This window comes from Meriones unguiculatus, chromosome 4, assembly GCF_030254825.1.
Source record: "Meriones unguiculatus strain TT.TT164.6M chromosome 4, Bangor_MerUng_6.1, whole genome shotgun sequence".
In the NCBI taxonomy this organism is placed as follows: domain Eukaryota; kingdom Metazoa; phylum Chordata; class Mammalia; order Rodentia; family Muridae; genus Meriones; species Meriones unguiculatus.
Window position 1 is genome coordinate 100284213 of NC_083352.1, and position 27906 is coordinate 100312118.

Sequence of the window (27906 nt, forward strand, 5' to 3'; positions counted from 1 at the left end):
CTCTGCGCTGTAAACTGCCTCCGGCCTGAGGAGCAGCCCCTGTGCTCCGTGCTGTTCTGAGAATCACTGCTGGACCAGGACGCCTTGCAGGAACTTGCCTTAGCCTCGGAACTGATTTTTAGAAGGAAGGATAAGGAAGAGACTGTGAGATGCTGTCTTTTTGGTTTTTGTTTTTCGAGACAGTGTTTCTATGTGGGTAGCCCTGGCTGTCCTGGAACTCACTATGTACACCAGGCTGGCCTCTAATTCACAGAGATCCACCTGCCTCTGCCTCCTGAGTGGTGAGATTAAAGGTGTGCACCACTGCCCAGCTGAGACCCTGTTCTTATTCTGTAAAGCCACTTTCAGAAAGTGTGTTCTTGGGGCTGAAAAGATAGCTCAGTGGTTAAGAGCGCTGTACAAACAGGACAGTGATTGGAGCAAGCATCATTATCCGTTTGCACAGTGGACAGCTGATTGGTGCCAGAGGACCTATGCCACGACTGGGTAGGCACAGTCCCTCAATTTGTACAAAGGATTGCAGTAATTGGTGCAGACACCCTGGCCACACCCACTTGCTGGCTATGTAAGCAAACTGTTCAGCTGTTTGTGAGTCTCTGGGAGACTCCCTTCCGTGTTGTGGCCAGACGTGACAGCCACAGGCTGAACTGGTGGTGGGGCAGCAGGGGCCGCTGAGACTCCTGCAGGAGCAGTGACAAGAGGCAGCGAGAGCTCCACGGAGGGTCAAGGGTGAAGGGACAAGGAGCAGAAACAACACAGAGGAGCACAGGTCGAGACCAAGCGAGAGCAGGTGGAGAGTCGAGACTGGGAAGAGGAAGAAGGAAGAGAGCCTAGACAAGGAAGGCTCTGGTCACTGGAAGAACTGCAGAGAGCTGCAAAGCTTTAAGGGCTAAAGATCCTGACATCCAAAGCCTGAGAACTGTGACTCTTGTCACTCTAGGCCAAAGGACCCAGCACTCACAGCTTGCTTCAGAGCTGTATCACCAGCTGCTCTGAGCTATCTGTCTGCGGCCGGAAGCCGAGGAGGACAGAAGCTGCCAAGTGCCTGGGCTGCTGGTAGAGTTAAGGCCCAGGGCAATATGCCTCCAGCTGGAGTGTCGAGAGCAGTGCGGTTCTGCCTTCTGAAGGCCTGGAGCCGTGAGCCTCTGGGTCTGCCAGTCCAGTCCCCAGGCCTTGGGTGATACAAGGCCTGGGACTGCTAAGCCCTGAGAGAGCATCTCCCTGCTACTCAGGTTTCCTATCCGGGTAGAGCAGAAGGAGCCATCAGCTGTTGGTAACACCGTGAACGCTGCCCCCGTGTGAGCACTCACACACATGTCCCCCGCTGCCTCTCAAGAGGAGGTCCACGTTAAGGCTAGACAAGCATTGCGATGATGGGGTGTTACATTACTCCCCAGCATGGATCTCAGCCCATGAATAAGTGAGCCGTGACAGGACAGCGGGTCCTTGGAGACACCACAGCCACAGCCAAGTTCTCACATGGGGACATGTGGAGGCATGGGCCCTGGACAGGAAGAGGCATCAATCATCCAGCGGGGTGAGTGCTGGGACCTTTAGACTTGTGACTGCCGACTTGGTAGGACTTAACATCACCATGAAAACACCTCTGGCCTGTCTGTGAGGGAGTTTCTAGACTCGGTTCTCTGAGGAAGGAAGATCTCCCCCTTCAAGTGTGGACAGCTCCATCCCACGGGTTGGGGGACCAGGCTGAATAGAAGAGAAAGCAGCTGAGAGATAGTGTCCATCTCTCTGCTTCCTGGACACAGTGAGATCAGCTGCCTCATACTCCTGCTGCTCTGACTTCAGCCTGCGGTAGCAGGCTGCACTTTCAAGCTACAAGCCAAAATAACTTCTCTCTCTCTCTCTCTCTCTCTCTCTCTCTCTTTCCAGAAGTTGTTTTCTTTTTTTGGGGGGGGGGAATTTGGTCACAGCAAGAGTGACTAAGACAGGAGGCCAGTACAGAGTCCCAGGACACAGCATGCCAGTCCACCAAGACCCCAAGGCTTGGGCGTGGTCACTGGTCTCCCTGAAGATGACAACGGGCCCGCTCTCCCGAGTCATCATGGAGGTGAGCCCCATACCTGCTCAGCTCTCTGCTCACTTCTGACTTCCTTTGTCTTTTATTTTCAAGTCCCCAGCAGCAGCTTTCTCTCCTGAAAAAGCTACTCTCCATCCATCTGCTTAAAGAATGAAAGGGATCCAGAAGACCTCGCCCCACAGGCAGTTCCTGGCTGCTGCCCTACCCTCTCAATCATCCCTGTGCCGTCCGCCCCCTTCCAGTGTAAGGCACAGGCACGCTATGAAGGGCCAGCCAGCAGTGATGGCTTGCGCCCACCGTCATCCCCCAGTCTTCTGCCGTCTCCACTTTGGGTCTGTCCTGACTTTCCGTGTTTGCTTCCAGATCATCCAGGTACTATGAGAGAGGGTGATGCCAGAGCTGCCCAAATCCCAGGACGCCCTGGCTTAGCAGGGGGCTGCCCCCACAGTTAAAGGGACCTGGAGCCACACGGGTGTCAGATGGAATCAAACTGGGTGCCTTGGAGGGAGGGCAGGTCACCTTGTTTCCTCTCCATAGGCCAGGCCTGTTGCTGGGCTCCCACACACTCTGCCCTGTGCAGCAGGCTCCGGGGTTGGGGCCCCCTCCCAGTGCTCTTGGTCCCTGGATGATGTAGAGTTCCTCCCTGCAGGGCCCTTTGGAATTCAGACTCCAATCTTTAACAATGGAAACAGAGCACCTGGGCTCAGCCTTCCAAGCCTTAGGGTAGGGCAGGAAAGCAGAGCAGCCGGTTCAGAGGAGAGCCGGTCTCCCTATTGCCCAGCTCTGCTGGGTTTTGTAAGTATGTCACCCTGTCCCACCTCCCTCCCTCCCTCCTCTGATTTATTTTATCTTGCTAAAACTGTCCATTTCCATGCATGCCCCTCGAAACGCAGTCAGGAATAAAAATAGAATACACTCGCTCGGCTCACTTGTGCGCTTTACACATGAGCGGTCTGAGCGACACGCAGTCATAGAGCATGCGGGCCTGTGATTGCACCCTCTTGAATTCCGTGTGCAGGTCTCTGTGAAGAGCAGAATTTACCTCTGGCTGGAGCCATGGTCTTATCTCCTCCCTTAAGAGTTAACAGTGGGGCAGGTCAGAACTACCCTAGAAAGGTGGGTTTACCTTAAGAGTATGTACTTTTCCTGATACAGAAAAAACTCAAAGCAACAGAGCTGCTCTTATAAAGGATTTGTTAATAGATTTGCCTTGGAGATAGAAAATCACACAAAGCAGACTTTTAGTTAAGGGGTGCTGCCCCCAAATACTCCAAAGATGAGTAGTTTGCTAGCCAGGCCTGTTAGAGAGAAGCAAATTTACAATGCTAGGATGTTTGTTTACCAGGACTGAGCAGCTGTTAGGCTCGTCCCCAAAGAACGTGCCTCTGACATGCTCAAGGGGGCAGTGCAGGGCCACAGCCAATGTTAATTCCTGGCCTGCCATTAAGCCCCCAGTTCTCTTCTGGAGAAAAGCATAGTTCTGCCAGATGGACAGGATGAACCCAGATAACAGCTAGTTGACAAGAACAATGCTGGTTTACTTAAATCATTCCAGCAATATCTTGTTATGGAGAATCCCCCATCTGCCCAAGCGGCCAGGCTTGCAGTCTCCTGTCTGTTTACATTGCTCCAAGTGTAACCTGGGACCCGGACCTAAAAGAGATTTAAGGATGACTGTAAAATTGCACGAGCCTAAGTTTTACTTAGATTTTGCCAACTTAGAAAAATCTATTAGCGGCCAACTCATATTTGGCCATCAGCCCTAGTAGGCTGTGCGCTTTGGTAAAAAGCCTCTCCTTCATCTCTAGGTGTGCAGAGAGATTGCTCAATGAAAAGGACAATTATTTCTACAACATTCCTTCCCGGAATTTCAGCTCCTCAGTGCAGTGCCTGTGAGCCGTGGGTTCTGCTGGGTCTGCCCGCCTTTGTGCATTCTGACCCAGAAAGATTAACAATCTGCTCTCTTCTCCTTTTTTATCTGGGATGCTGGTCAGAGCCTGACTGTGCAAGCTTAGGACTTCCCCCCTCTCCCTAGAGTTTCCCTCCCCACAGTCTGGCTGCCTGCCACCAAGCGGCTGACCTCTGTGCCTGCTTATCTTCTCTACTCCCCTCCTTCCAACAGCTGTGACCGTCACAGCTTACCTGTCCTTGGGTTTTCCCACGAAACTCTAAATTGATCTCAAGCTTTCCTCTCAGTCTGCCTGTTGTCCCCCAGGAGGCCAGAGCCTAGCACAGGCCTGCCACACGCAGCCCCTGTCCCTAGTGTGAGCAGAGCGCTGACTTGCCGGCTTCCAATTCCAACCTGATTTTTTTTTTTTTTTTTTAGAATAAAACAAGGCGTTGGACAACTGTTTTCTTCACAAATACTCACAACCCAGATGGAGCAACTGAGGCGTGGGGAAGGCTTCGTGAGGTCTCTCTCAGAGTGACAAGACTGCATGGATGCTGTAGTTGGAGGGACTTAAAGGGCCTGTGTGTTGTGGATATAAACATGGTTTTCGTTTTGGTCCCAGGTGTGGGATGTGGGACTGATTCGGATGGTCCACAGCAGCAGACTATTTAACTCATGCGGGCTCTGAGAGGAGCTCTTTGCCAGCTGCAGATAGTTTGAATCTGAGGACTCTGTAGACAGAATAAATGCCAGGGCCCAGAGAGTGTTAAGGAGCTCGAGAAAGAACAAGGCTGCTACTCCCCCCCCCCCCCCCGGCTCCTGTTGCTGTTGTTGCAGTGAGGCAAAAAGTTGGAGATCTTCTGGACTGAGGATTGGACTGGCTCCAAGGAACCCGACGAGCCTAACCAGCAGGAAGCAGCTGAGAGAACTGTGCACCCTCTCCCACTAGCCCTTTCTCTCTCCTACCTTGTGTTGGAAGGGATTGGGGTGGAGTAGGGAGAAAGAGATATAAGAAATGTAAACAAAAGAGTTTTTAAAAAGTATGTCAACATCTGTGGGATACACTCAGTCAGCACGACCACCCCGAGACACCTCTATCCTTCCACATGCTCAAGACCAATATGGCAGGGAAGCGGTTTTCCACCACTCTGTCCACTGCCCACCAGCAAACATGGCTGTCCTCTTTCAGGGTAGCTCAGAGTCTGAGGAGCCAGCCTACTCCCCTTCTCTACCTCTTTCTCAATTCTTCTCAGCTACGTCTTGTACTCCCTCTCCCATGCTACAAGTCAGAGGCATCCTGGGAAAAGGCATCAGCAGCCTAGGAGTCTGGTGCTCCAAGCCCTGGACACAGCCCCTCCTCCCCCATCTCTGAGGTACAGCCGCACTGCCTCAGAGTCTTGAGTTGGTCAGTCCTTGCCTGCCACATCCTGCCTTGTTGTCCAGGCTCCTGTGGCTCACTAGAGTGTTTCCCTAACATCTTCCTCATGATCAGGGCGCCCACCCTGCCTCCTCCCTGCTTCATGTCCTATTCCGTCTTTCCTTCTAAGGGTCGCACTTTCTTTTCTCGGTCATCGCCTTCCCTAGAAGCCAGGATGTGGAAAGACAGGCCGTCAGCTCCTGTTCCTTCTGTAGCCATAAAACTTAGCTATGAGGTGTACAGCACATCTGTTACTGATGGTTCCAAGAGGCCCAGTGCCCTAGGGACACAGAGGCAGAGGCTTGGGACACGGGTTGTACCCACATTGACTACAGGGGTTGCATAACAGCTCACGGCTGCTTAATCTCCATTCCACAACCTCTCTGCTTGAGGTCAAGGTCCACCCTCTGGGAGGCCCCTGTGCTCAGCTCTGCCTGTCACCGCCACCACAGGCTGTTCTGATGCTCCCCTCATAGAGACAACCTGTGCCTTCTGTGGATGCGCTACCTTCCCCTGTAACCAAGCTGGTAGGTGTGTCGAGCTGTATAGCTGGAGGACTAATTTTCCCCACTGTGTCCACCTGGGCCCACTGCTCTAGAATGAGTTTTTTCCCAGGCAATCCCACCAACCAATGTGCCTAGCACAGGAAATGACAGTTTGGAGCACTAACAGACATACGGGCGCCATCTGCTTTGATTGGCTCACAGGCAGAGCTTCACTTTGAAAGCGCTGGCGAGGACTCCCACGGGGCCTCTGTCTTGGCTTACATAGTCTTCCATGCAGCTCGAGGCCTCGGGCCCACCCCTGGGCACAGTCTTGGCTTCCCAAATCATGCCAGCCCTCCGCCTACTCACCCGCATCCCCAGCTCAATGTTCTCTGCGCCGTACACCTCCATGCCTGGGTCCAGCAGGCCAATGTCCCTGAAGTACTCCCGGTCCACCACAAATGAGCAGCCAATCATGGCGGGTGTCCTGGGGAAGGAGAGATACCAAGTGAGGGTGTCACCAGGGTGTGGCCCGGAGTCCTGCCTGCCTACGAGACCACAACCTCTCCGCCCCCTCAGCATTTCCGCGCTTCTCGTTCCCGCCAACGTCAGTGTGTTCTGGTATAGTGAGAAGCCATTTCTCCAGCTGCCTTGGACCTGTCCTTATGTGCCTCAGGCCCTGGCAGAACAGTATTGTGCAGGCGATTCTGTGGGCCTGCCCCCAGGCGCCCAGCAACGCCTTATGTCATCACCAGGTGCCGCCAGATGTGCGAGGGCCAGAAAAGGACCCCAGCACTCTCAGTCTCTCTGTTCTCTCTGCCTTTTCTCTGTCTGTCCTTCTCTGCCCTCATGGCTCTGCCCTTGTCTGTCTACCTGTCGATGTGTCCAATGTTTGCCTCTACCCTTCTCCAGGCCCTAAGTCCTCTCTCCTCTTCCCCAAATAAACCTTATACCAGATATGTTGCGTAGCGTAATTATATCAAACAGTACAGACCAGAGTCTAAGCTTGGCTTTGGTTGTATGACTCCAACAGATAACAGTGTCTTGGACATGTTTTCCGCATGTCACTCCCTAGCCTCCGCCTTCAGGGTCTTGTCTTGTCGGTGTGCGTGAATTCAGGGCTACACAGCTCAGTGTGTAAGTTGCACTCTACTTGGCTCCTTGAACCTTTACTAGCATCTAGTAAAGGTTGTCTGAGTGACAAGCTCTGAAGTTGCAGAGCACACAGCTCTGCAGCTGTAGTCAACAGACTGCCAATTGCCGTGTAATATTTCAATTTAAACCCACACACACTTAAAAATGGCAGCAAAAAGCCTTTCAGCATTTTGTTGAAATCATGAATGGATATGCTAATTATCTAGGTACCAAAAATCCATCAGTGTCAGCCAAGTGGCAGTGGCTCATGTCTTTAATCCTAGCAGCACTTGGGAGGCAGAGGCAGGTGGATTTCTGGTTCAAGGGCAGCAGCTTGGTCTACAGAGTGAGTCCCAGGCCAGCCAGGGCTGCACAGAGAAAACTCGTCTCTAAACAAAGTAAAGCAAAGCAAAGCAAAATAAAGTAATCCATCAATGTGCATAACCCTGGGAAGCGGCAGCATGGAGAGTCAAAGATCACTAAAGGACCTGGCTGTGAGTGGCCACCATCATGATGACACTTTGCATGTGTGGATGGGTGGGCTCAGGGCGGAGTGTGCTAAGCCTGTCAGGCAGGATTAAAAAAGACTGAAAAGATGAAGAAAAAGCAGCGCCCAAATGCAGACCAGAAGTTACTTGTGGACTGTGGGCCACTTAACATACTTTGACCTCCTAAGCTCTGCGTGGCAGATTTGGCCTCAGAACAAAGGCGTCTGTCAGTGCCCAGGGCTTCGTCTCCCCCAGGCCAGCGCACTCTGAGAGACTTGCCATGGTCTTCGTGGCACCTGATGCTGAAGCCAGTGAAGGCTGCTCATGCCTTCTCCTCCCCAGCCTTCCTCAGACCTGAATCTTTCCAATAAAAGGAATGAAAAGACATTGGTCTGCACCGAATTTAATAGAAACATTCTGCTCTCACTGACTGAAAGGCAGCAGTAAATATTCATCTGAGATCACAGCAGAATTAAAAAGCAGTTGTCCTTTTATAAAGGACAATAAAGATACATTTATTTTTTTCAGTTCACAAAGCTAACCGTAACAAGATTTCAATGGCATTTTTGAATTTTAATAGCAGGTACTCGACTGGTTAAGGTCTGATCCCAATGTATAACAGGTATGTCTCTCATCTTCTTAGCAACAATGACAACCCCGGGATGATTTCTAAGAGGGGCCAAATTCCCCACCAAGGCTATTCTAGCCAGTAATGACTTTTTATTATTGCTCTGCTCCAAAATAAACTCATGAGGCCACAGTGCTTGAGTCGATGCACTGACTTGATTTGCATGAGAAATTCTTGCTGCGATTACAGAAGAGCAGAACCGAGCGATGTCTCAGATGATGTCTTCTCTGGTTAGGGGATGCGCCCTGGCCGCTGTGGGGATGGCCCCCTACTTCTGCAGCATCCAGAGGACAGTGAGACACAGCAGCAGGTCCCCAAGGGTCCTGGCCATGGGATCTGTTTGTCCCAATACCAGATCTCTTGCCTCTAACCTCATCTTCTGGGCCGTTAGCATCCACTAGGTCCCAGATGTTTCTGTCCTCAGACTAAAAAGTGGATCAGCCCAAATGGCCTCTGTGGCTGATTAAATAAACCAACAATGGTTTATGCACAGCACAGAATATTATTTGGCCGTTACAGGAGTATATCGGGCCATCAAGGAATGGCCAGGGAGAAACTGGCTTTCGGTGGGTGCATTTGAGCCCTGGTTCACAGGCTCCCCCCACCTTTCCACACCTCTCTCCCCCATGTCTCTCTCTCTCTCATTCACTTATGGTAGTTCTATTATTTGTGTGAAACCTGACTCCAATATTCTGCTCCAGTTACGTATCTGAAGACTGCAGGGGTGATTCTGGGGACCCACTGCGGTCATGGCATGACGGTGGGCCAGGAGCAGTGTTCCATGGACACCTGACTTGCAGAAGCCATAGCTCTGAGTAGTGGAGGCCATGAGGAGTCAGTTCAGAACCGGTGTTCAAAATGGGCAAGTTCTGGTATTTCTCACCCCCAGAACAGCCTTTTAAACAACCTCTGGATCTTCATGGCAGACCTTAGAGGACAGGCATGCTGGTGTCTGACTGTCTGGGAGGTGCTTTCTCCTTAGGGCCTGGTCAGCATTTTTTTTAAGCTTGAAGAGAATTTTATTAGAGTTTTACCAGATAAACTTTAGGGCAGACAAACACCCTTAATCCCAGCACAGGGGAAGCAGAAACTGGATCTCTGTGAGTACAAGGCCATCCTGTCAAGATCTAGGCCAGCCAGAGTGTCATGGTGAGACCCTGCTTCGAAAGGATCAGGAGGAGGAGGCAAAGGAGGACGGGGAGGGGAAAACCATGCCCTTTGCCATTTGAGTTAAGCCAGCATGGAAGAGAAAGCAGCTACATGGTGGGAAGGGCTTCAGAGGAAGAGCTGAAAGCACAAAGAGAGGGAAAGCACAGCTAGGCTTAGAAAGAGAGAGACAGAAAAGAAAAAGTTACGCCTTCCTGAGTCCCTACTCAGAGAGGTGGGCAGACCTAATAGGAGCTCACGTTAGTTCTGTTATGACTGCATCAGGGACAGGCTTTCCAGGAAGGGGAGGTGCATTATCTTATTAAAGGGCTAATTAGTCCTCCCATCCCTTTAGCATGGTGTTAGGTCAATCTGCCTTCCGGAAGGGTGGTCCCTTTGGCGAGGCCATTTATTGGCCCAGCTGGCTTAATTAATAGAATATAAGGCATGTCTACACCCACAGGCAGATGACATTCTTTTGCTGTCACACTTTTGAGAAATCAACACAGATCTTCTCATGTGAGAGGAAGTGATCTTGCTCAGGAGCAATAACCAGCCCAGATCCTCAGCTGTGAGAGAAGCCACACTTGACAGAAGCCATGGCTCCTGACAACACAGGGTAAGTACTGTCTGATCAGTAAGTACTGCCTTTGATTTCTGATCCTCCAAAGAGAGCAGGCTTCATCCCTGTTGCTCCAGGTATTATAGAGTGAGGGAGGCGATAAGCATCAGGGTTCTTCCTCCTGTTGCTCCTGCTCCAACACTGCGAGGGAGGAAACTTCTGACAGGATTCTCCCCCACATTTCCTCATATTCCAGAGTGAGGGAGGCAGTGTCTGAGTGGATTCTCCTTATGCGTCAGAGGGAGGGAGGCAGGAAATGATGAATTCCCCACTGCCGTAGCTCCTAGTACTCCAGAGTTTAGAGAGATGGTGCCTGACTGGGTTCTCCCTTGGACTCTCAGGCAGAAGAGACAGTAACATTAGGACAGAGATGTACACCATCAAACCACCTCCAAAGGGCAAAATTGTGAGGGAGGTGAAGACTGTAAGGACCCTCTCCTCTGTGACTCCCGATTTTCCAGAGCAAGGCAGGCTATGTCTGACAGGACTCACCTGGTCAAAACTTTCAGCTTATTTTGACAGTGAGTCTTTTTAAAAACTGCCATTATAAGCACTTGTCTATAAGCCTTTTGATGGACTGTGTTTTCATTCATTTTTAAAAACCTGCCAGGGATAGAGTATCTAGATGATACGGGAAATTCTTGTGAATTTACAAGACACTGCCAGATCTTCAAAATGGCTTCTACCAGCTGGGCATGAGCTTCTGTGTGTTACACCCTTTAGGCACCCTCATGGGTACACAGTCGTATCTCTGTCCCACGTCTTTCCAGCGGGGTGTCACTGTCCCACATCTTCTTCAGTGCCATACCTGCTAGGTTAGCTGGGTTTTGGCAGCATGGTTAACAGCTCCGGGGTGATTTGGGAGCCACCATCCCGCAAGACTCAATCAGGCCAGCAGGCTTGTTCCGCACTTGTTCCCTTGGGTATCCAGAGCCTGCCACAAACTGTAGGAGATGCTTCCCGTTGGGCCTCTGCCTTCCTCTGATTTCTAAAATGTCACACATAAAGCATTTATCTTGCTACTAATTGGGATCATGAAATGAATCTCAAATGAAGAAGAATAACTTTCAGACTGTCACTCTCTGCTTCAATGAGTCCCTTGGGACACATCTGTAGGCACTGTGCTTCAGGGAGCTCTGTGCTCTGCCTTTGCTGGAAAGCCCAGAGCCTAGCGTCCTGCCTAGCAAATCACTGCAGCCCAGGCAACTCCAAGATTCCCGGTCCATCTCCAAGAAAACAATCATGCAGAGTTAGGAGCGTTGGGAGATGGCACTTTGCCAACTTTTGAGCTTCCTAGTATTAACACTGTGAAACCATTTCCTCTGAGATGAGAAGCTTTTTCCCCCCCTCTTCTGGGCCAAATAATTTCAGCTGAGCTCTGGATTTACAGCCAATAGCTCTTTGCCAGTGGAGAGGTAATGAGCAAGGTACTTCGAGGAACTAGTTCTTCAGTCTGCAGGGTTAAGCTGTGCGCCAGCCTGGAAGGCCTCAGGAGATCCTCCTAGAGGAGAAACTGGCCCAGGTACGGCAGCATTCCAGCCCCAAAGCACCATTTCCACCAGGAGGCAAGGATGATGGTCCCACCAAGACCCACAGCGCTGTGGGCAGATAGGGCAAGGTGGCAACAGCACCATGGGCCCAGCAGCACCTGGGGATGTTCATCCATTCCAAAGACAGCTCTGGAACCCATGTGGTTCCCCAGGAGAAAGCAGAGCAAGCTACCAGACCGTGAAGGCACACGGTCCCAGGGGCTCATCCAGTGGGGCGGTGGGAGGTGGGAGTTCTGAGGAAGAGCCTGAAAACTACAGAAACTGTCCTGATGGGAGCGACGACACAGGCAGGTGAAAGAAAATTGACTGACTGCCAATGCCATCAAAATCCAGCAGGATGACAGGTATTGGCAGGGTCTTCCACAAACGAGTTCCCACGGCCCCTGCTGGGCAGAACCCATAATTCTTTTGGATGGATGGGGCTCCCAGATCTCACGAAATGCTGGCATCATGTATTTTTTAAACCTCAAACTTCCTCTCCTCAAGTCTGAGGAACCAATTCAAACTAAAAGAAAATGTTCCACAGGGCAGTGTGAGATCAGAGCACTCTCTTTACCGAACACAATCCACAGCCATGGGCTGCCCTCTCTGCCTAGACTCAGCTTCTCCACGGCTGCCTCCTCTGCTCTCTACCATTCTCTAGCTCTATCTCTGCCTCTCTCTGTGTGTTTCTGCCTTTGTTTATATAACTCTGACCTTAGTCTTGTCTCTCAGTCTTTTCTGTCTCCTGTCACTATCTCTCAGTTTGTATTGTTTTTCTGTCTGTCTCAGTGTCTGTCGCTCACTCAGCCTAGCTCTGTCTCTTTTAATCTCTCTCTCCCTCTCTTCCTTTCTCCTTCTTCCAAGCTCACACAACCAGACCACAACCTACTCTGACCCAGTCATTAGCCTGCCAGCCCTGTCCAGGTTCCCCAGCCATGGCCACTCTGCAGTCTTGGCGGTCCCTAACCCTGTGAGACGCACTTTTTTTTTTTTTTTTTTTTAATCTAGGGGGAGGCTGGGGCTTCTTCAAGGAACCGATCCTCCTGTGGCAGCACCTCCCCACCGCTAGTGATCCTGGCTCACCTGATGGGCGCTGCCTCGTCGCCTCGGTCCAGCCAGTCCTGCGGAGGAATGATGTACATGCACCACAGGCCCCAGTTGTAGCCGTGGGCAGCGCTGGCATACTGCTGTACCTCGAATGTGCTGTACTTGATGTTGTCAATGGCTGGCAGGATGATGCGCCGGCGGTCCTCCTGGATCCGCGCAAGGGCGGGCTCGGCCCTGGGAAAGGCACTGGTCGTGAGCGAGAGTCTCCCCAGAACCCCCAGCAACCCACAGAAGGAGCTCTGCTGGCCATGATCCTTCAGCTGGGCCTGGTATCTAGCTTGGTTTGCCCCCCATCTGATGAGCACGGCACCCAGCCATGGCAGATTGGGAATGGCTAATCCACAACGCTGCCCTGACCAAAGCCTGAGCCTTCTTGACTGGTCAGTGCTCTGCACAGGGACATGTGAAGTTTCTTCCTGGGTCACCTAGGGCCCTGGCGATGCACAGGGAGACTTCTTAGCCTACTCCTACTCTCCCGTCTATTCCTGTCCCTGTGATAGGTACATCCATTTGCAAGCGCTAACCAAAGACCTATTGTGGGCCACACTAATTGTAACAGATTGCATTCATAAGATTAAAAAGAAAAAACTACCCACGCCTCCTGGTGCTTACACAAACTGTATGCAACGCACAGCCTACACAACAGGCCGTGGTTGGGGGAACAAGGATGACGAGGCTTGAGTAGAGGCTGTGTGGGAGGTGGAAGGCACTGTGGGAAACAGGAAGCAGTGAGTGGGGTGAGCTCCGCTGCTCTAGGTGATCCCCAGTGTGGAGTGCTCTGACCAGGAGGATGCTAGGGCATGGGGATGGATGGTCTACACTGACAGAGCAGCTTTGCCAGCTGCTGGCACATGTCCAGTAAGCCTGGGGGTGGGCTGTGTCAGGAGGCCGTAGGAGAGATGGGCAGGAGAGGCTCTGAAGGCAGAGGTGAAGGGCCAGAACACCAGGCATTCTCTCCATGACATCAGCCGAGCTGATGCCTGTGCAGTATCTTGGAGGTGACAGGGACAACCCTGGCCTTTGGGGACATATTGTCTACCACATGGACAAGGTGGATGGCTACATCCAAACCGGGGTTCGCCTAAGATCTGAGATTGAGGGCTAAAGGTCTGTTTGCTGCAGCGAAGGAAGGGTCAAGACTCAGGGCGATACGGGAGGGGCCATCCCCTCCCACTGCCAGGAGCAGCCTTGTCCCTCTAGGTGAGCCTCTATTGACCTGCCTCCTCATTGATGAATGAATGAATTCATGAATAAATGAACAAAGCACACCAGAGACACTGCAAATGCCATTTCTGCCAACCTGTAGGATCTGCAATAAAGGCCATGCTAGGAGGGTGCTATTCGCAGATAATGGGGATTTCCAATTATGAAAACGAGAGTTAGTTACACAGGTTTTAAAAATTGCATTCTGGCTGATAAATTCAGCTCTCCCACGCGCCTACTCTCCCTCGGGGAGCGGATGGGAGACTGTGTCAGTTGACGCGAAGCGCGCAACCCACACCACAGCGTGAGGAGACTGTGGGAGGACAGACGATGACGCGTAATTGGTACAGGATTTGAGGAGGCCACAGAATAACGGAGAGAGAAGAGCCATGTCGCAGAGCGGCAGAGGAGGCCTAGGAGGAGAGGGGTGTGAAGAGCAGAAGGAAGCCAGCTCTGTCAGACACCTGTTGAGAACAACCACCAAAGTCATCGTTCAAGGGAAGCTGAGATAGCTCGGGTGTCACCGTAGCTGCAGAAGAGAAGCTTCGTCAGAGCCACACCCGTCTGACAGGCCAAACCGGGGTGAACCAGGAAATGCCGTACAACTGGGAGTACACACGAGGGGACGGTCCACAGATTTGTGCACTGAGCCCCTTTGTAGCCCTCCAACCCCCACGTTGACCCCATGTGACCTGGTGACCTGGGCCCAGGTAGGCCCTTCACTGTGGACCCTGAGAGGATCTACCACCCTTCTGCAGGCTCAAGTTAAGGCAGGGGCTTCCTGGCTGAGCCAGTGACCAGGGTTCTAATAAGGGACAGGCGGCCACGTGAAGGCCAGTGGAGGAGGAATAGAGCAGTCACACTCTGGCCACCAGGAACTGAGAGGGAAAGACCCTCCCTAGAGCCTTGGAGGGATGCACCCAAAGCGCCTTGACCACAGGTGCCTGAGCTGGCAGAGACAAACCCCCATTATCTTCAGCAGCTAGGAAGGGGCTTCGGTGGCGCTGGCCCCACAGCACCACTATTCCAAGCCACCTCCCCTCTGCCCTACTCTGCTCTCTGCACCCCACAGTACCCACTCTCACTTCCCATGACACCTTGCCCTAAAGCGGTCTCGGCATCTTGGCTTGTGGTCCCAGTTGCTCATGTGACATGCATAGATGTGATAGCAGGTACCACTCGGGGGTCTTGACAAGCACAGAGAAACTGAGTCCCAGGCGGAGTCACAAGTAGGGATTCTAATGGCGCTTCTCCACATGAGAAACAAGGGCATAGGTGTTCACTGCCAGTCACAGCCATAGGTACAGCACAGCCGACAGATTAATACCTGGGGACCCCGGTCACAGTAGGAGGGCATTGCCGAAGCAGGAAGCTCCCTGCTGTTCTGTCTGCCCAGCTTCTGCCCAGGGTCAGCAGGAGAACATGCTCTTTCCTAGCAGCATGGAACAAAGAGCCAGCTCTGGTCCCAAACCTCTGACATGGCTTCCCCAGTATGGGTCACTTGCTGTACAAAAGATACTGTCCTCTGGGCATCCTTTGTTGAATGAGCATGAGAAAGCCCAGTACAGAGCTCTATGTCGTCACTCAGCCCCTGTGGATGTCTTGGGCTTACCAAGGCCTGCTCTGGTTTAGGGTCCCTGCCTCCGTGGATTACAGGGTCCCAATCCATCCTGGAGAGGTAGAGATTGGTCCTGTAATGGATGTCTTGCATACCTGCTGGCCTATGACCACAGGACAGGGATGCTTTTTCACTTCCTGGCCACAGGAACCCCTTGGTTTCTCATTTGAGCCCAATGCTTTCCCTGAATAAGAAGTAATATCTAGTATTCCCCACAAGCTCAAGACAATACTTCCTTTTATGCCTAACTGCTATCAGCAGAGCCCATCTCTGGAAGCCCCCAGAGCCCCACCCGGCCCTATGTGGTCTGATCCGAATCCCGCAGGATGTCCAGGTGTTCACACACCCCAGCCCTTACCAGCCAGTGTTGAACTCCACGTGGGCATCAAAAAAGCCAACAATGGGAGCTGTGGCCACCTTCCATCCCTGCAGCCGGGCACGGATCAGACCTTCCCGACGGCTGTTGCGCACGACCTTCACCAGGCCTGGGTACCTTTTGTGGACATACTGGTCCAGATTGAACTTGAGTTCCGCTGGAGGAGAAAGACATGTATGTCAGCACGCTGCACCGCCGAGAGCCTGAGCCACGTCCGGGAGGTTTGAGCCCTGCTTTCAAGTTGGAGTTTCGAAAAGGTACTGTAAAGTCACATTGGACTGGGTGAGCGCCAACAAGCTGGCAAGACTATGAGAGGACAAGACCAAGGTCCTCTGAAGCTGGTTCTCCAGTGGGAAAGGTAGCGAAGAAACAAGTAAGACCAACTCAGATCAGAGTGAGAGACGCAGTGTAGGCAGCGGGACTGGCCACTGAGCAACAAACAAGAACGAAGACCCTGTGCAGATGAGGGGCAGCCAGCAAGGTCCCTCCACACAAGGGGGTCACTCGGCCATAATGAGAGAGGACATGCTGATACTGCTGCAACACGGAGGGACTGGGTCACGCTGCTAAGCCACACACACCAGCCACTAACAGATAAGTGTGGTTTGATTGTCTTCGCGAGATGTCTATAGGTGTTGAGTCTCCAGAGGGACAGTGGGAAGGTGCTGGATGCTGGGGCGGGTACGGAGCTGGTTTCTGTGAGAACACTTTCAGTTTGGGAAGATGAAAGAGTTCTGAGGCCAGAATATGGTGGCCTATGCCCGTGATCCCAGAACTCAAGCAGTTGAGGCAGAAGGCCCTCCGTGAGTCTGACATCAGCTTAGGCTATGTAATGAGTCCCCAGCTAGCCTGAGCTAAAGAATGAGGCTCAACAGACCCTCCACCAACGTTCTGAGGTGGTGGATACCCTCCATATCATTGAACCATACACTTGAAAATGGTTAAAGTGATAAATGAGGGAGTGTCTGGATTGGGTCAGTTGAGGCGGGGGCCATCCTCGCTGTGGGCAGCACCACCCCTGGGCAGCAATCCAGGACTAAATAAATAGCAGTTGAACAGAGCACCAGCACTCATCTTTCTCTGCTTTCTGAATGTGGATGGGACCAGCTTCCGTATGCTCCTTCTGCCATGCCTTCCCCATCACGGTGAACCACACCCTCAAACTTCGAGCCAAACCAGACCCTAAGTCCCTTAGGTTGACTTTGCCAGACACTACGTCATAGCACTTCGAAGAGTAACTAATTCAGGCCCACTGGTAGCTTTGAGAAGAAGAGGCACCGTGGAGTCTATGCAGCAACACAAAGACAGAGCAAAGGGTCACAGCCCAGAACCCCAAGTGTTGCAGCCATCAGCAGAAGATGAGAGGATGCTCTGCAGGTGCTTTCCCAGGCCACACCTCCAAGCTGCTGCCTCACAACTTAGCGAGCCGATTCCATGGCTTCAAGCCCCTAGTTAGAAGGCCTTGGCTGGGGCAGCCACGGGAACCCACACACCCGGAGAGCCAGCCCACAGCTGCAAAGCTGTGCGCTGCCCTTAAGGCATGGTAAGCACTCACCATTGTCGCTGTTGTCATCCACCAAGATGACTTCCTTCAGGAGCTGGGAGGGAGTGTGGTTGATCACGCTGTGCACAGAGCGCAGGATGACTGAAAGTGCCTCGTTGACAAAGATGAAGACCACGGAGATCTGGGGAAGGTCTTCAGAATACGTTATCTGTTTGCACCTGTGGGAGGTATGGTGGCCGTCAGGAGATGCAGTGGGCTGCTGGGATTGGGGTGGTCCCTATGGGAGGCCAACCTGGAGGCTCTAGACCCTGAGGCCAGCAGAAGAGCAAGAAATACTATGGAAACCAAGAAATACTATGAGAGGAAAGAGAGCAACCTTTGGAAGCTGCTGCTTCTCACATGCTGAGCCTGTGCCCACCCACTTCAGGTTTTTCCTACCGAAGGATGCTTGGCTGGGCATTCCAGGAACCGCTGGGTAAGGAGAGCATGGGGGCTCATGAGGCCCATTGGAGGGAGCTGTGCTGCTCAGGCCCAGCACACTAATTCCTCAGTGTTGTTCCAGTGCTGTCCAGAGCAGGAGAAACAGGTAATGGGCCCTAGATAACCTGCATATACTGTAGAATCTTCCCCACCTAGCATCTGTCACCTGAGGTTCATCCAGGCAGACAGCAACACGGGGCTCAGAACAGCTTGGTGCGACTGTCTAATAAGGGCTGCTGAGCTGGGGAAGGATAGTATACAGGAGGCACCTGGCTGTTGGGAACAAATGCTTGGGGTACCACAAGGGTCCAGAGTGAAAGACAGGGAGGAAGCCCCGAGCCTCTGGGAGTGCAGAGGGAAGGACAGGGGGAAAAACCAGAGCACTATGGAACCCAGGACCAGAGACAGAGAGCCTTGTGATGGAGTGGGAGGAGTCAAAGCCCTGCTTCGAACAGAGGCAAACACAGCCGAAAAACTACACGGAGGTGTGACAAACAAAAACCAAGGGGGTAGAGGCAGGAGGATCAGGAATTTAAGGTCATCTTGGCTACGTAGCAGGCTCTAGCCAACCTGAGTGTGCTGCCTAGTTGCATGTCAACTAGACACAAGCTAGAGTTGTCAGGGAAGAGAGAACCACGATGGTGAAAAGTCTGCGCAAGACTGGCCTATAGGCACGTCTCTGGGATACTGTCTTGATTGACTGTTGCTGTGGGAGGACCCAGATCACTGTGAGTAGTGCCACTCCTGGGCAGGTAGTCCTGAGTGCTATAACAAAGCAGGCTGGGAGAACCACGGAAAGCAAGCCAGCAAGGAGCAGCCCTCCATGGCCTCTGTGTCAGTTGCCACCTCCAGGTCCCTGCCCTGCTTGAATTCGGGCCTCAGTTTCCCTCAGTGATGGGCTGTTACCTGGAAGCATGGGATGAAAAAACCCCTTCCTCCCCCAAGTTCCTTTTGGTCATGGTATTTATCATAGCTACTGGAATGTGTAAGTCCCTGTCTCAAAAAAAAAAAAAAAATCCAACCTGGACCCTAGAGAGATAGCTCAGTAGTTAAGAGCACTGACTGCTCTTCCACAGGACCCAGGTTTGATACCCAGCACCGACATGGGAGCTCACTACCATCTGCAACTATTGTTCCAGGGGATCTGATGCCCTCTTCTGACCTTCAAAACACCAGGAATGCATGTGACACACAGACATATACATGTATACATGCAGGCAAAACATCCATAAACACAAAATAAAATCCGAATAAGAAAGGAGTGAGGTCAGGTGGTATACTGGTAATTCTAGCACTCAGAGGACGAGGCAGGAGGATCACTGTGAGTTTGAGGCCAGCCTAGATACAGAGTGAGTTCCAGACCAATCTGTGCTGGAATGAAATCCTGTCTCAACACAGCAACAAAGAAGAAGTGGATAAAAGGAGAGGCAAAACTCAGATAATGAGGTGAAACTAGGGTTGGAGCCCACTGAAAGCTGTTAGACTCGTCCAAAAGCAGATGAAGTTTCCTTCCTCAAAATGGGAAAGCTGTTCAGCTCAGTTAGACACGCCCACCTTTGTGTGACACAGAGTGCTACAGGAGAGAGATGCTGGGTGGTACCACGCAACTCCCTCAGAAGCAGGAATGTGAATGAATAGCAGGGGTAAATGGTGGCGTGATGACACTGGATGGGAGGGTGGATAATACAGAGGGAGACAAAACCATTACAGGCCTCATCACTAAGGAGGGAAAGACTGGAGGAGAGCTCGGGGGTCTGGCCAAAGATGCAGCGTCGGCATCCAGAACGGCACTGGTGCTGGGGGCAAGAGACTGCAGGGGCCACACGACATGTTTGTAATACCTCCTGGGAATGTTCCTGTTTGTTCCAATGCCCAACGCCTAAAGGCGCTTGCCCAATCTGACAACCTGGGTTCAATTCCCAAGACCCATGAAGTGGAAGGGAAGAGATAATTTCTACAAGTTGTCCTCTGACTCCCAGACGTGTGCTGTGACATGCCTGACCCTCCAACCTGCAAATAAATAAGATTTTGTCTATATAGGTAAAGAAAATTATGGGGGTGCACATCGGGCAGCCCCCCATCCAGCCTCTGCCTCCTCCTCTTCACAGCCACATGGGGTTTGCGGGTCCCTCCTTAACTAACCTCGTACATTGTAGCTCTGCTTCCAAATGAAGCATCTGAAGTCCCGTAGGTTAATATTTCAAAGTAAATTGGGGGACATAGATCAGCCTGTGACACTAATAACAGCAATGTCCAATCCATATTCAGACTGAGAGTTAGAGTCCAAGAGACTGTTGTGTCACTCGAGAACAGGGACAGTATTCGCTCACTGTCACTCTTGGTGGACTCAGTCTTTTCAGCCCAAGAACCCTAGACACCCCTGTTAGAGATGAGGGCCCTTTCCCCCAGCTGCGGGGATTCAAACCCAAGACATCAGTGTCAGGAGCGGAGCACGGATGGATGCCCTGTACACAACATGGTTAGGGACTCAGCCTCCCCCTGCAGTCGCTGTCTTCATGGCCAGGCTGCAAAAACAGACAGCCTGGGCTGCCTGTGCGACTTTCAAGGGACAACTGCTGCGTGGCTCCACATTGATATGGGCTGCATGTGCTCAGCCGTGGCGATTTCATCACTCAGACAAACGCTTCCTGACAAGAAGACCTAGGTCCATTTATCCGTGGAGGGAGAAAGTAGGGACACATGATTTTCATGAAGTTGCAGCGCATGTAAATCAGGGGGAAACCAGCAGGCTTGCAGGAGCTGCAGCCACACCAAAGGGACCCCATACCTGCCTGTGGGAGGGGTGCAACTGTTTTCTGCAGCCCACCTACAGGCCACTGTGTCCCTGCGCCCATCATTCTAGTCCCTTATCCCTTATCCAGCTCTCATTGTTGCCAAAGTTCCTCCCTGGAGGAGGATGCAGGATATAAGTAATGTCTACTTCACCTCCTCAGGACCTAACCACAAACAGACAATCTTGCTAACAGACACTCTGGAGAACCAGCTGGGCTTTCCTAGAGAGCACAGGTTACTCACAGGGCTGTGAGTGCTAGCCTCAAACGGCCACGGTGGAACGTCTTCAGCTAGAAGGGATGTCGATTTTTCCACAGCTTCAGATGGGGCCTCTCTCACGCAGCCTACACACTTTAGCCCTTTCCTGAGGCCACGTGCAATTACCGCAGAATTGCATACAACAGGTTGTAGGAAGAAACTATATACTCGTGGTCATCTTGTAATCGTTCCTACCCCTCTGTGAGGGGTGGAAACAGTCAACCAGCCCGGCTGGGATGATCTTTTGCAGTGAGATGGTGGCTGGTTTGCTCTGAGGGTAGTGATGTACAGCTCTAACCCAGCACACAGAACTCACGACCACGTGCCTCCTCTGTCAGGGTCTTCTCTCCACTAGGCCTTCATGAGAGGGATGATGGTGGACATACAGGCCAATTACCATTTGAGCATCTGCAAAATTACTACCGTGTGCTATTGGGAGGCAGTAGCTGGCTGGGTCAGGATGGACTACCAATTCTTCTGTTTCTGGGTTAGTTGGCTAGAAGCCCATGGCCTGGCCATTGGCATAGGCACTGGCTCCAAAGAACCTTTCACCAGGCATGACTGGCTTACTAAGTTGTATGCTTTAAGAGTGTCCTGTCTTTGGCCCTCAATCTAGTGAGGGCTGTCAAGAGGGAGAGGCTCAGCCGCTGCTCACTGCCTTTCCTTCAGGGATGGAGGCAGCATTACTGGTGGCAGCAATGTTCTTCTTACAAACACATTGCCTTCACTGAGGAAGGCTAGACTTTCCCCCCATTTGCCATCTACTGGGCTGGGAAGCGGGCACAGGCCACTGGACCCCTGATCACCTGCAGAAGGGCCAGGGTCTCCCAGGAGTGGAAGGGGAATGGGCCCTTCCCAGACACTGATAAAAGTGTGTCCAGCAGTAGTGAGATGGCCCCCTCATGCCAGAACCTGGCCTCAAGGCCAGGAGACCCCAGGAGAGATGGTGGGAAATAGCTTCATTCTGGCTTGGACCCAATCCTGTAATTCTCTCCATGAAAGACAGAGTCAGAGATAAACATGAGCTGAGTCTCACACAGAGAGAAAGACAGAGACAGAGGCAAATGCACAGCAATAAAAAGAGAGGCCAGGCATGGTGACACACACCTTTAATCCCAGCACTCAGGAGGCAAAGGCAGGAGGATTTCTGGTTGTCCTGGTCCACAAAGTGAGTCCAGGACAGCCTTGTTATACAGAGATACTCTGTCTCCAAAAAAACACACAGAAAAACCACAAAAACAAAAACAAAACAAAACAAACAAACAAAAATGAGACAGGGACAACAGACAGAATAGTGATATGTGTTCTGTAAACACCCAACAAATAACAGAAATGAGTAGCTGTCGGCTCGTACCTCACATTCTTTGCCACACACACCCTGAGCCTTTCCCCTCATCTCCCAGCTTCCCTATTCCATTTTGAATCCAGTTTTTCACTAAAGAAGTTAATAGGGTGTCCTTTCCATTAAGCTCAGATATGACACAGAGCTGGACCCATTCCACCCCAGTCCTGCCCCCTCCTTAAGGTCACTGATGTGGGTCCGACAAATATCCTTGCTACTGTGTGTTACAAAAAGTTAGGTGAAAGCCAGGTGTGGTGGCCCACGCCTTTAATCCCAGCACTCAGGAGGCAGAGGCAGACGGATCTCTGTGACTTCAAGGCTAGCCTGGTCTACAGAGCAAGTCCAGGACAGTCAAGGCTGCCCAGAGAAACCCTGTCTTGAAAACCCTAAATAAATAAATAAATAAATAACCCAGCCCAAACAAGAGTTATATGTCATGTGCCTTGGAGGTAGCCTTTTCCTCCTCAGACAAATGATGACTTTACAATATGGAGTCAGTGTGGTTCTCTGGACTACATGTGTGAAAAGCATTTAGGAGGTAATTCTCAGACCATTCAGTGCCCACTCCTAACTTTGGGATCTCTAGAGGTACTGTGTGGGCTGAGACAATGCTCACAACCATTGGAGACCCCAGAACCCCAGAGTCACAGAGGAAAATAAACTGTGACTCCATGCCCCAGAAAGTATGGAAAACAGGGACTCCTCCCACCTTCAATAGCATCATGCCTGTTGGAGAGGAAATAAACCAGTTCTTAGGTCTTCTCATGGCTGGCCACACTGCCTTTCTGACCCGCCAAGTGCTGGGAGGTAGTGGATGTGCTTTGTTCCTATACCTGGGCAGAGTGCAGAGCTGTCCCCCAGCAGAACAAAGCAGTGTATTCAACCATGAGGACTGACGGACAGCAATCAACCAGCTAGTTTCCCCCAAGGTTGGGCCCACCACGGCTTTTCTGTGGATAGTGTCCCTTTCCATTGCTGGCACACAGTGGGGCTTCTGTGTCCCCTCCCTTTGCTGGCACACAGTGGGGCTTCTGAAACCCATGCTTGAGCATGAGCTAGGTGAGGAGGTAGTCGAGGCTAAGAAATGCACGAAGAGGACCTCGTGCTGCAGAGATTGCAGCTCACAGCAGGGAGATGGGGTGGCGGGGAGGAATCCTGTCAGAGAGAGGGAGGAGCAGCACACTTTCCAAGAGTCTGAGCACCTCTCCAGAGATGCTGATGGAAATGCATGGGGCTGCCCTTTGTGCCCTGGAAAGGTGGGTGTGGGGATGACAAGATGGGAGGTGGTGGCATGTCTCTGAGAGCCGCCTGGGTGAGACAATAGGACCCATGTCTCACGCTGGGCCGGGCCTCAGCAGACAGAAAGTTGCTCATTTGGAAACTATGCCTTCATTTATGGGAATGTTGTACAGGGAGATTCTTGGAAGATGGGTCCCTGGGGACAGTGCTGTTGCCACGCTGCATGGCAGGCTCCTGCCTTGCTGTGACACACACACTCATCCATGCAGAACACATGTGAGTTCAAAACCCTCAACTAGGCAGCCGCCTGTGCCACTGCCTTCTCATTGTCATCTAAGAAGCAGGGGAGCAGTGACTCCCACTAGCCGGAGGAAAGAGGCAGCAAGGATCCAGAAACTAGGGGGTCCCTCCCGTTTCCAATTGCCTTTCACAGACTCAGTTCATCCATGTTGCCTCTAATAAGTCCACACATACGCATACATACACAGGCACACACATTTACACAGATGGGCATACATTTCCCCATATGTCCGCATTCACACATGTACACATAGCATTTTGCCTTGAGACCCAGACACATCCCACAAAGAAACCTTAATTTGGCATGTTGTTGACCTGTGGAGGCACATGTATTTACACAGTGCCTGTCCCTAGAGTCACACACATACACACACACACACACACACACACACACACACACACAACAACAACAACACAGACACACACACATACACCACAGACACGTTTCCATGTGCAAAGACTGAAAGCCGCAAGAACTGAAAAGCTGAAGGCAAGCCCACATACTCTGGCCCCCACCAGCCCTCGTCTCACAGGCCCAGAAAAGTGGCACAAACATCTCAACATGTCAGAGGCAGGACGCACAAATGCAGGGCACTCTCACACTACCCACTGTCAAGGGATTCAGGAAGGGGCCTCAGACCGGTCATAGGGTCACCACCTGAGGGAAGTGGGGGACAGGCAGCCTCCCTTAGCTCCACAGGGATGTACGCACGGCCCCTGTCCCCCAGGCAGTGACAACCCTGCTGGGGTCACTGGTGCTGGAAGATCTCCCAGGTCCAGGGGACACATTATGCTCTGGACCAGCTCACCTCTTGTTGTCCTCTGTTGACTTTCAGCAGCTGTGCTGTCTTAGCTCAGGACCCCCTACAGGGCCCTGGTCAGAGGTCACACAGCAGGAAAGGGGAACAGCTGGACTGCAGGCCTAAGGTTGAAGGCATACCACAGCTAATGTACTCTGTGTCCTCTCAGTTCTGCCTGCTGAGAAGCCTAGGGCCAGCCCTGTGCTCCGTGGGCCCTACAAATCCAGTGGTCTGCATTTGAGAATGCAAAGACGGTGGCTTTCACTGTCAGGTTGGGCTTCATAACTCTAATCTGTGGTGTCAGCTACAGGTCCAGAGCACCAGAGATAGTTGCTGGGTTGCTGGAAGGCCATCCAGCTCTCCTATACAGCCCTACCGGAGTGTAGGCCTAGGAGGAGAGAGCTGGTAAGGACTAGCTGTGCAGTCAGGGCAAGGCCTTGTTGCCCACATCTCCACACCTAGTAAAAACCAGGGCCAAAATCCATGGCACATACCTGTCATCCCAGGACACAGGAGGCCGAGGCAAGAAATTCAGGCCAGCCTAGACTACATGAGGAGACCCTCCAGAAAACCAACACCAAAACAAAACAGAGAAAACCATGTGCCACAGAACACTGATCATGGGTCATGTCTTCAGGGAACCCCAGTTTCCCTGACACTTGCAGTGTCCAAAATTCCTGCCTTTCTCACAAGGACCAAGAGCACAAGGGTATGGGGGCAGGGTTTGTCCAGAAGACAGTGCAGATCTATCTGCCAGCTTGGATCCAAGGAGCCAGTTCAGCCTTCTGTTTGCCATGCTCTCAGTCTGCACTTATCAGAGCTGACAGCCAAGCTGTTCCTAGCTCAGACGATGAATATGCATGGAGACTGCAAACATGAGACAAGGGACATCATGGCTGTGGCTTCTGAGGAAGGTTGTTCGTTTTGATGACACTGTTTAATTTGGATTTACCGGCCTCCTTTCGTCATCCCCAGGGGCAGGCTTCGTAACAGACATCTATGTGGTACGCTTTGTGCCATAATTAAAGCTGCTGCTTAATTAGAAAAGCTGTCCACCTCAAGACGAAAGGAGTCCAGGAAGCATCGGAGTGGACAGTGCACCTGTGGGCGCTGGGACACACAGACACACGCACATACACACACACACACACGCAGACACATACGCACACACACACACACGCACACACATACGCACACACACACGTGCATACCCCTGCAGCCCAGTTTCTGACAACCATGCTCCTCAGTCCTACAGGCATGTTCTGGCCATGACTGCAGGTGAAGCCCTTGAGGAAATCATAGTGAGAAAGCTTTAGGGGAGCTTGGACTGAGCTTGCAATTATCAGTTTTCCCACTTGGCCACCCACAGACACCTGTCACTAAATACTGGGTGTTTTGTTTGCTGAGGAGGCAATGTTCACAGACACCACTGACATCATAGCCCACGTGTTCACCTTGGTTCTTCACCGGATGTCCTACCACTGACTGTACACAGCAGCCTCCTCGCTTATGACTCAACCATTTCTTGCCCGTGGTTCTGAGAGGCGGGACAGGAATTTAGAGGGTTCTACCAAGATTCTAGGTTGGGGACTTTCATGTGGTGCTGTCACATGAGGGCTAAACAGGACATGAAAGGACTGAACCCCTGGGAGGTATGGGTGTGCCTCCACGGCATCATCTCAAAGCCTGCCCACAACTCTTGCCCATCAGCCTGCATGCTCGGGTGTCCCACTTGTTTCTGTTTCGTTTCTCAATAGCTCCAACGTGTTCCTGGCTCAGTCTCCCTGGGCTGGTTCCCATCATGCCTACGCTCTGATTGGCCAGTCCTGGCACTCGGGCCTCACCTGGAGTAGGGCTTCTGCCACACATGGGAGGACACGGTCCAAGAGCTGAGTGATGAAGCTCTGAACAAACTTGTCCTTGGCTTACTCACTGAGAGGGGAAAGTCCATCAGGGAGAGCCCACTGTGGGATGTCCATCATGGAGAGCCCACTGTGGAAATGTCTGGCAGGAAGAGCTCACTGCTTCTTGGCAAGATAAGTGGCCGACGTTCTGATACAGGTGGACTGTCCAGGTCAGGACCCTACCCACATTTTTCATAGCTCTTCCTCACCCTCCCAACCCCGTGAGAAAGACAACAGGGACCCAGCAGGCTCCCTCAAAGCAGGTCATAAACCTTTGTACAACCTCAAATCTGAAGGCAGCAGCTAGCTTCCTGGGTCTGTCTCAGGATGTAAATAATTCAACTTCTGAATTTCAAAAAAATGCCCCAAAATAAAAGAATCACACATAAAAAAAAAAAAAGGTTATTTTGAGACTTAAAAAAAAAAAAAATAGCACAGCTACCAGAATAATCCTGGAGGTGCAGTCTCCGCTTTGCCGCTTAGAGGATCCCCACAGCCCAGGCATCATCCTGGGAGCTGGTTCAAGCACAGCCCCAGAGAACTGTTCCAGATTCCGGGCCTTCACAGTCACCTGGGGCTGACTCTGGGTTTTAGCCATCTTTTACTACCTTAGCCCATACACAGAGCAGGCTGTGGGCAGAGAAGGAAATCTCAAAAGGAGCCTAAAGATTGAGACTCAGAAGAACCCAGTGTGCGTGAAGAGGGATCCATTCCTTTTTTGTCCGTCATTGTACCCATTGATCTGGTGAGGCACCTCCTTGAGCTTCTCATTTCATCTTCTTCCCAGCCCTGCCCTCTTCAGCAAGCTCCTTGGCAGAGCTCTAGTCCTTAGGTCCCCTGGGCAGCAGAGGAGCTGCACACAGACCCAATATTCATTTATCTCTGTCAGGGTGCTGAGCCCTGAGCTCAGGCATCAGGGAGATGCTGAGAGTTTCTCTATCTAGGCCTCATGTCCTGGTAGTCTGTGAAGGAGCAGAAGAGCGGCCAGCTTGCTGCTGATGACTGAGAGTCTTGATGCCATGGATGCTGGACCTGTCTGGTCCTCCTATAAAGATATTTGTTCAAGTTCAGCTCTGGTCTGGCCCCTTGTGTGCTTTTGGAATGAGGCAATCATTAGGGATAAGAACCCAGTTCTCAGAGACACAGCAAGGCCATAGGAATGAGCATTTTTTTCATCTGTGGGGAGAAACAAGATGGTCACAGCCTCTTGAAGGACTGGTGAAAACTTTTAGACACTTAAGGCTCACTGGGCAATAACAGCACTTACATACCAGCAATAGTTACAAAGCCAGTCAGAAGAACATACTAAGCAGGGAACAAGGCCTCTATCTCAGGTGTTCAAGTACACCTGAGTGTCTGTGTGCATATGTATATGCACATGGCTGTAGCTGGGCTCACACAGATAGCCCAGCCATCTCCAGCCTGCCAGCCTCTGGGTCCAAAGGGAAAGGGGACTGATCCTGTGGCTGGATGTCAAAAGGATGAGCATAGAAGACAGCGGAGGGGCAAGAGACGGAGTGACAAAAAGAAACAGAGAAAGAGACAGACAGAAACTTAGGAAAATTGAGGGAGACAGAGAAGAGACACAGAGAGAGATACAG

The 27906-nt window shown here is 51.8% G+C and overlaps 1 protein-coding gene and 1 long non-coding RNA gene across 2 annotated transcripts in view; one reads left to right on the plus strand and one right to left on the minus strand.

Annotated features, from left to right (window-relative positions):
• Positions 1 to 27906, minus strand: part of Galnt9 (polypeptide N-acetylgalactosaminyltransferase 9) — a 70283-nt gene that overhangs the window by 12169 nt on the left and 30208 nt on the right. The window contains exons 3-6 of the mRNA XM_021644956.2: positions 17241 to 17407; positions 15668 to 15842; positions 12465 to 12662; positions 6201 to 6318 (exon numbers count right to left, since the gene is read on the minus strand). Of these exons, the coding sequence (XP_021500631.1) occupies positions 6201 to 6318; positions 12465 to 12662; positions 15668 to 15842; positions 17241 to 17407 (658 nt within the window). The remainder of the gene's footprint in view (positions 1 to 6200; positions 6319 to 12464; positions 12663 to 15667; positions 15843 to 17240; positions 17408 to 27906) is intronic.
• LOC132653720 (uncharacterized) lies at positions 9594 to 13079 on the plus strand. Its single transcript, XR_009591540.1, has 2 exons — positions 9594 to 9846; positions 12390 to 13079. It is a non-coding gene; the product is annotated as an uncharacterized LOC132653720 (long non-coding RNA).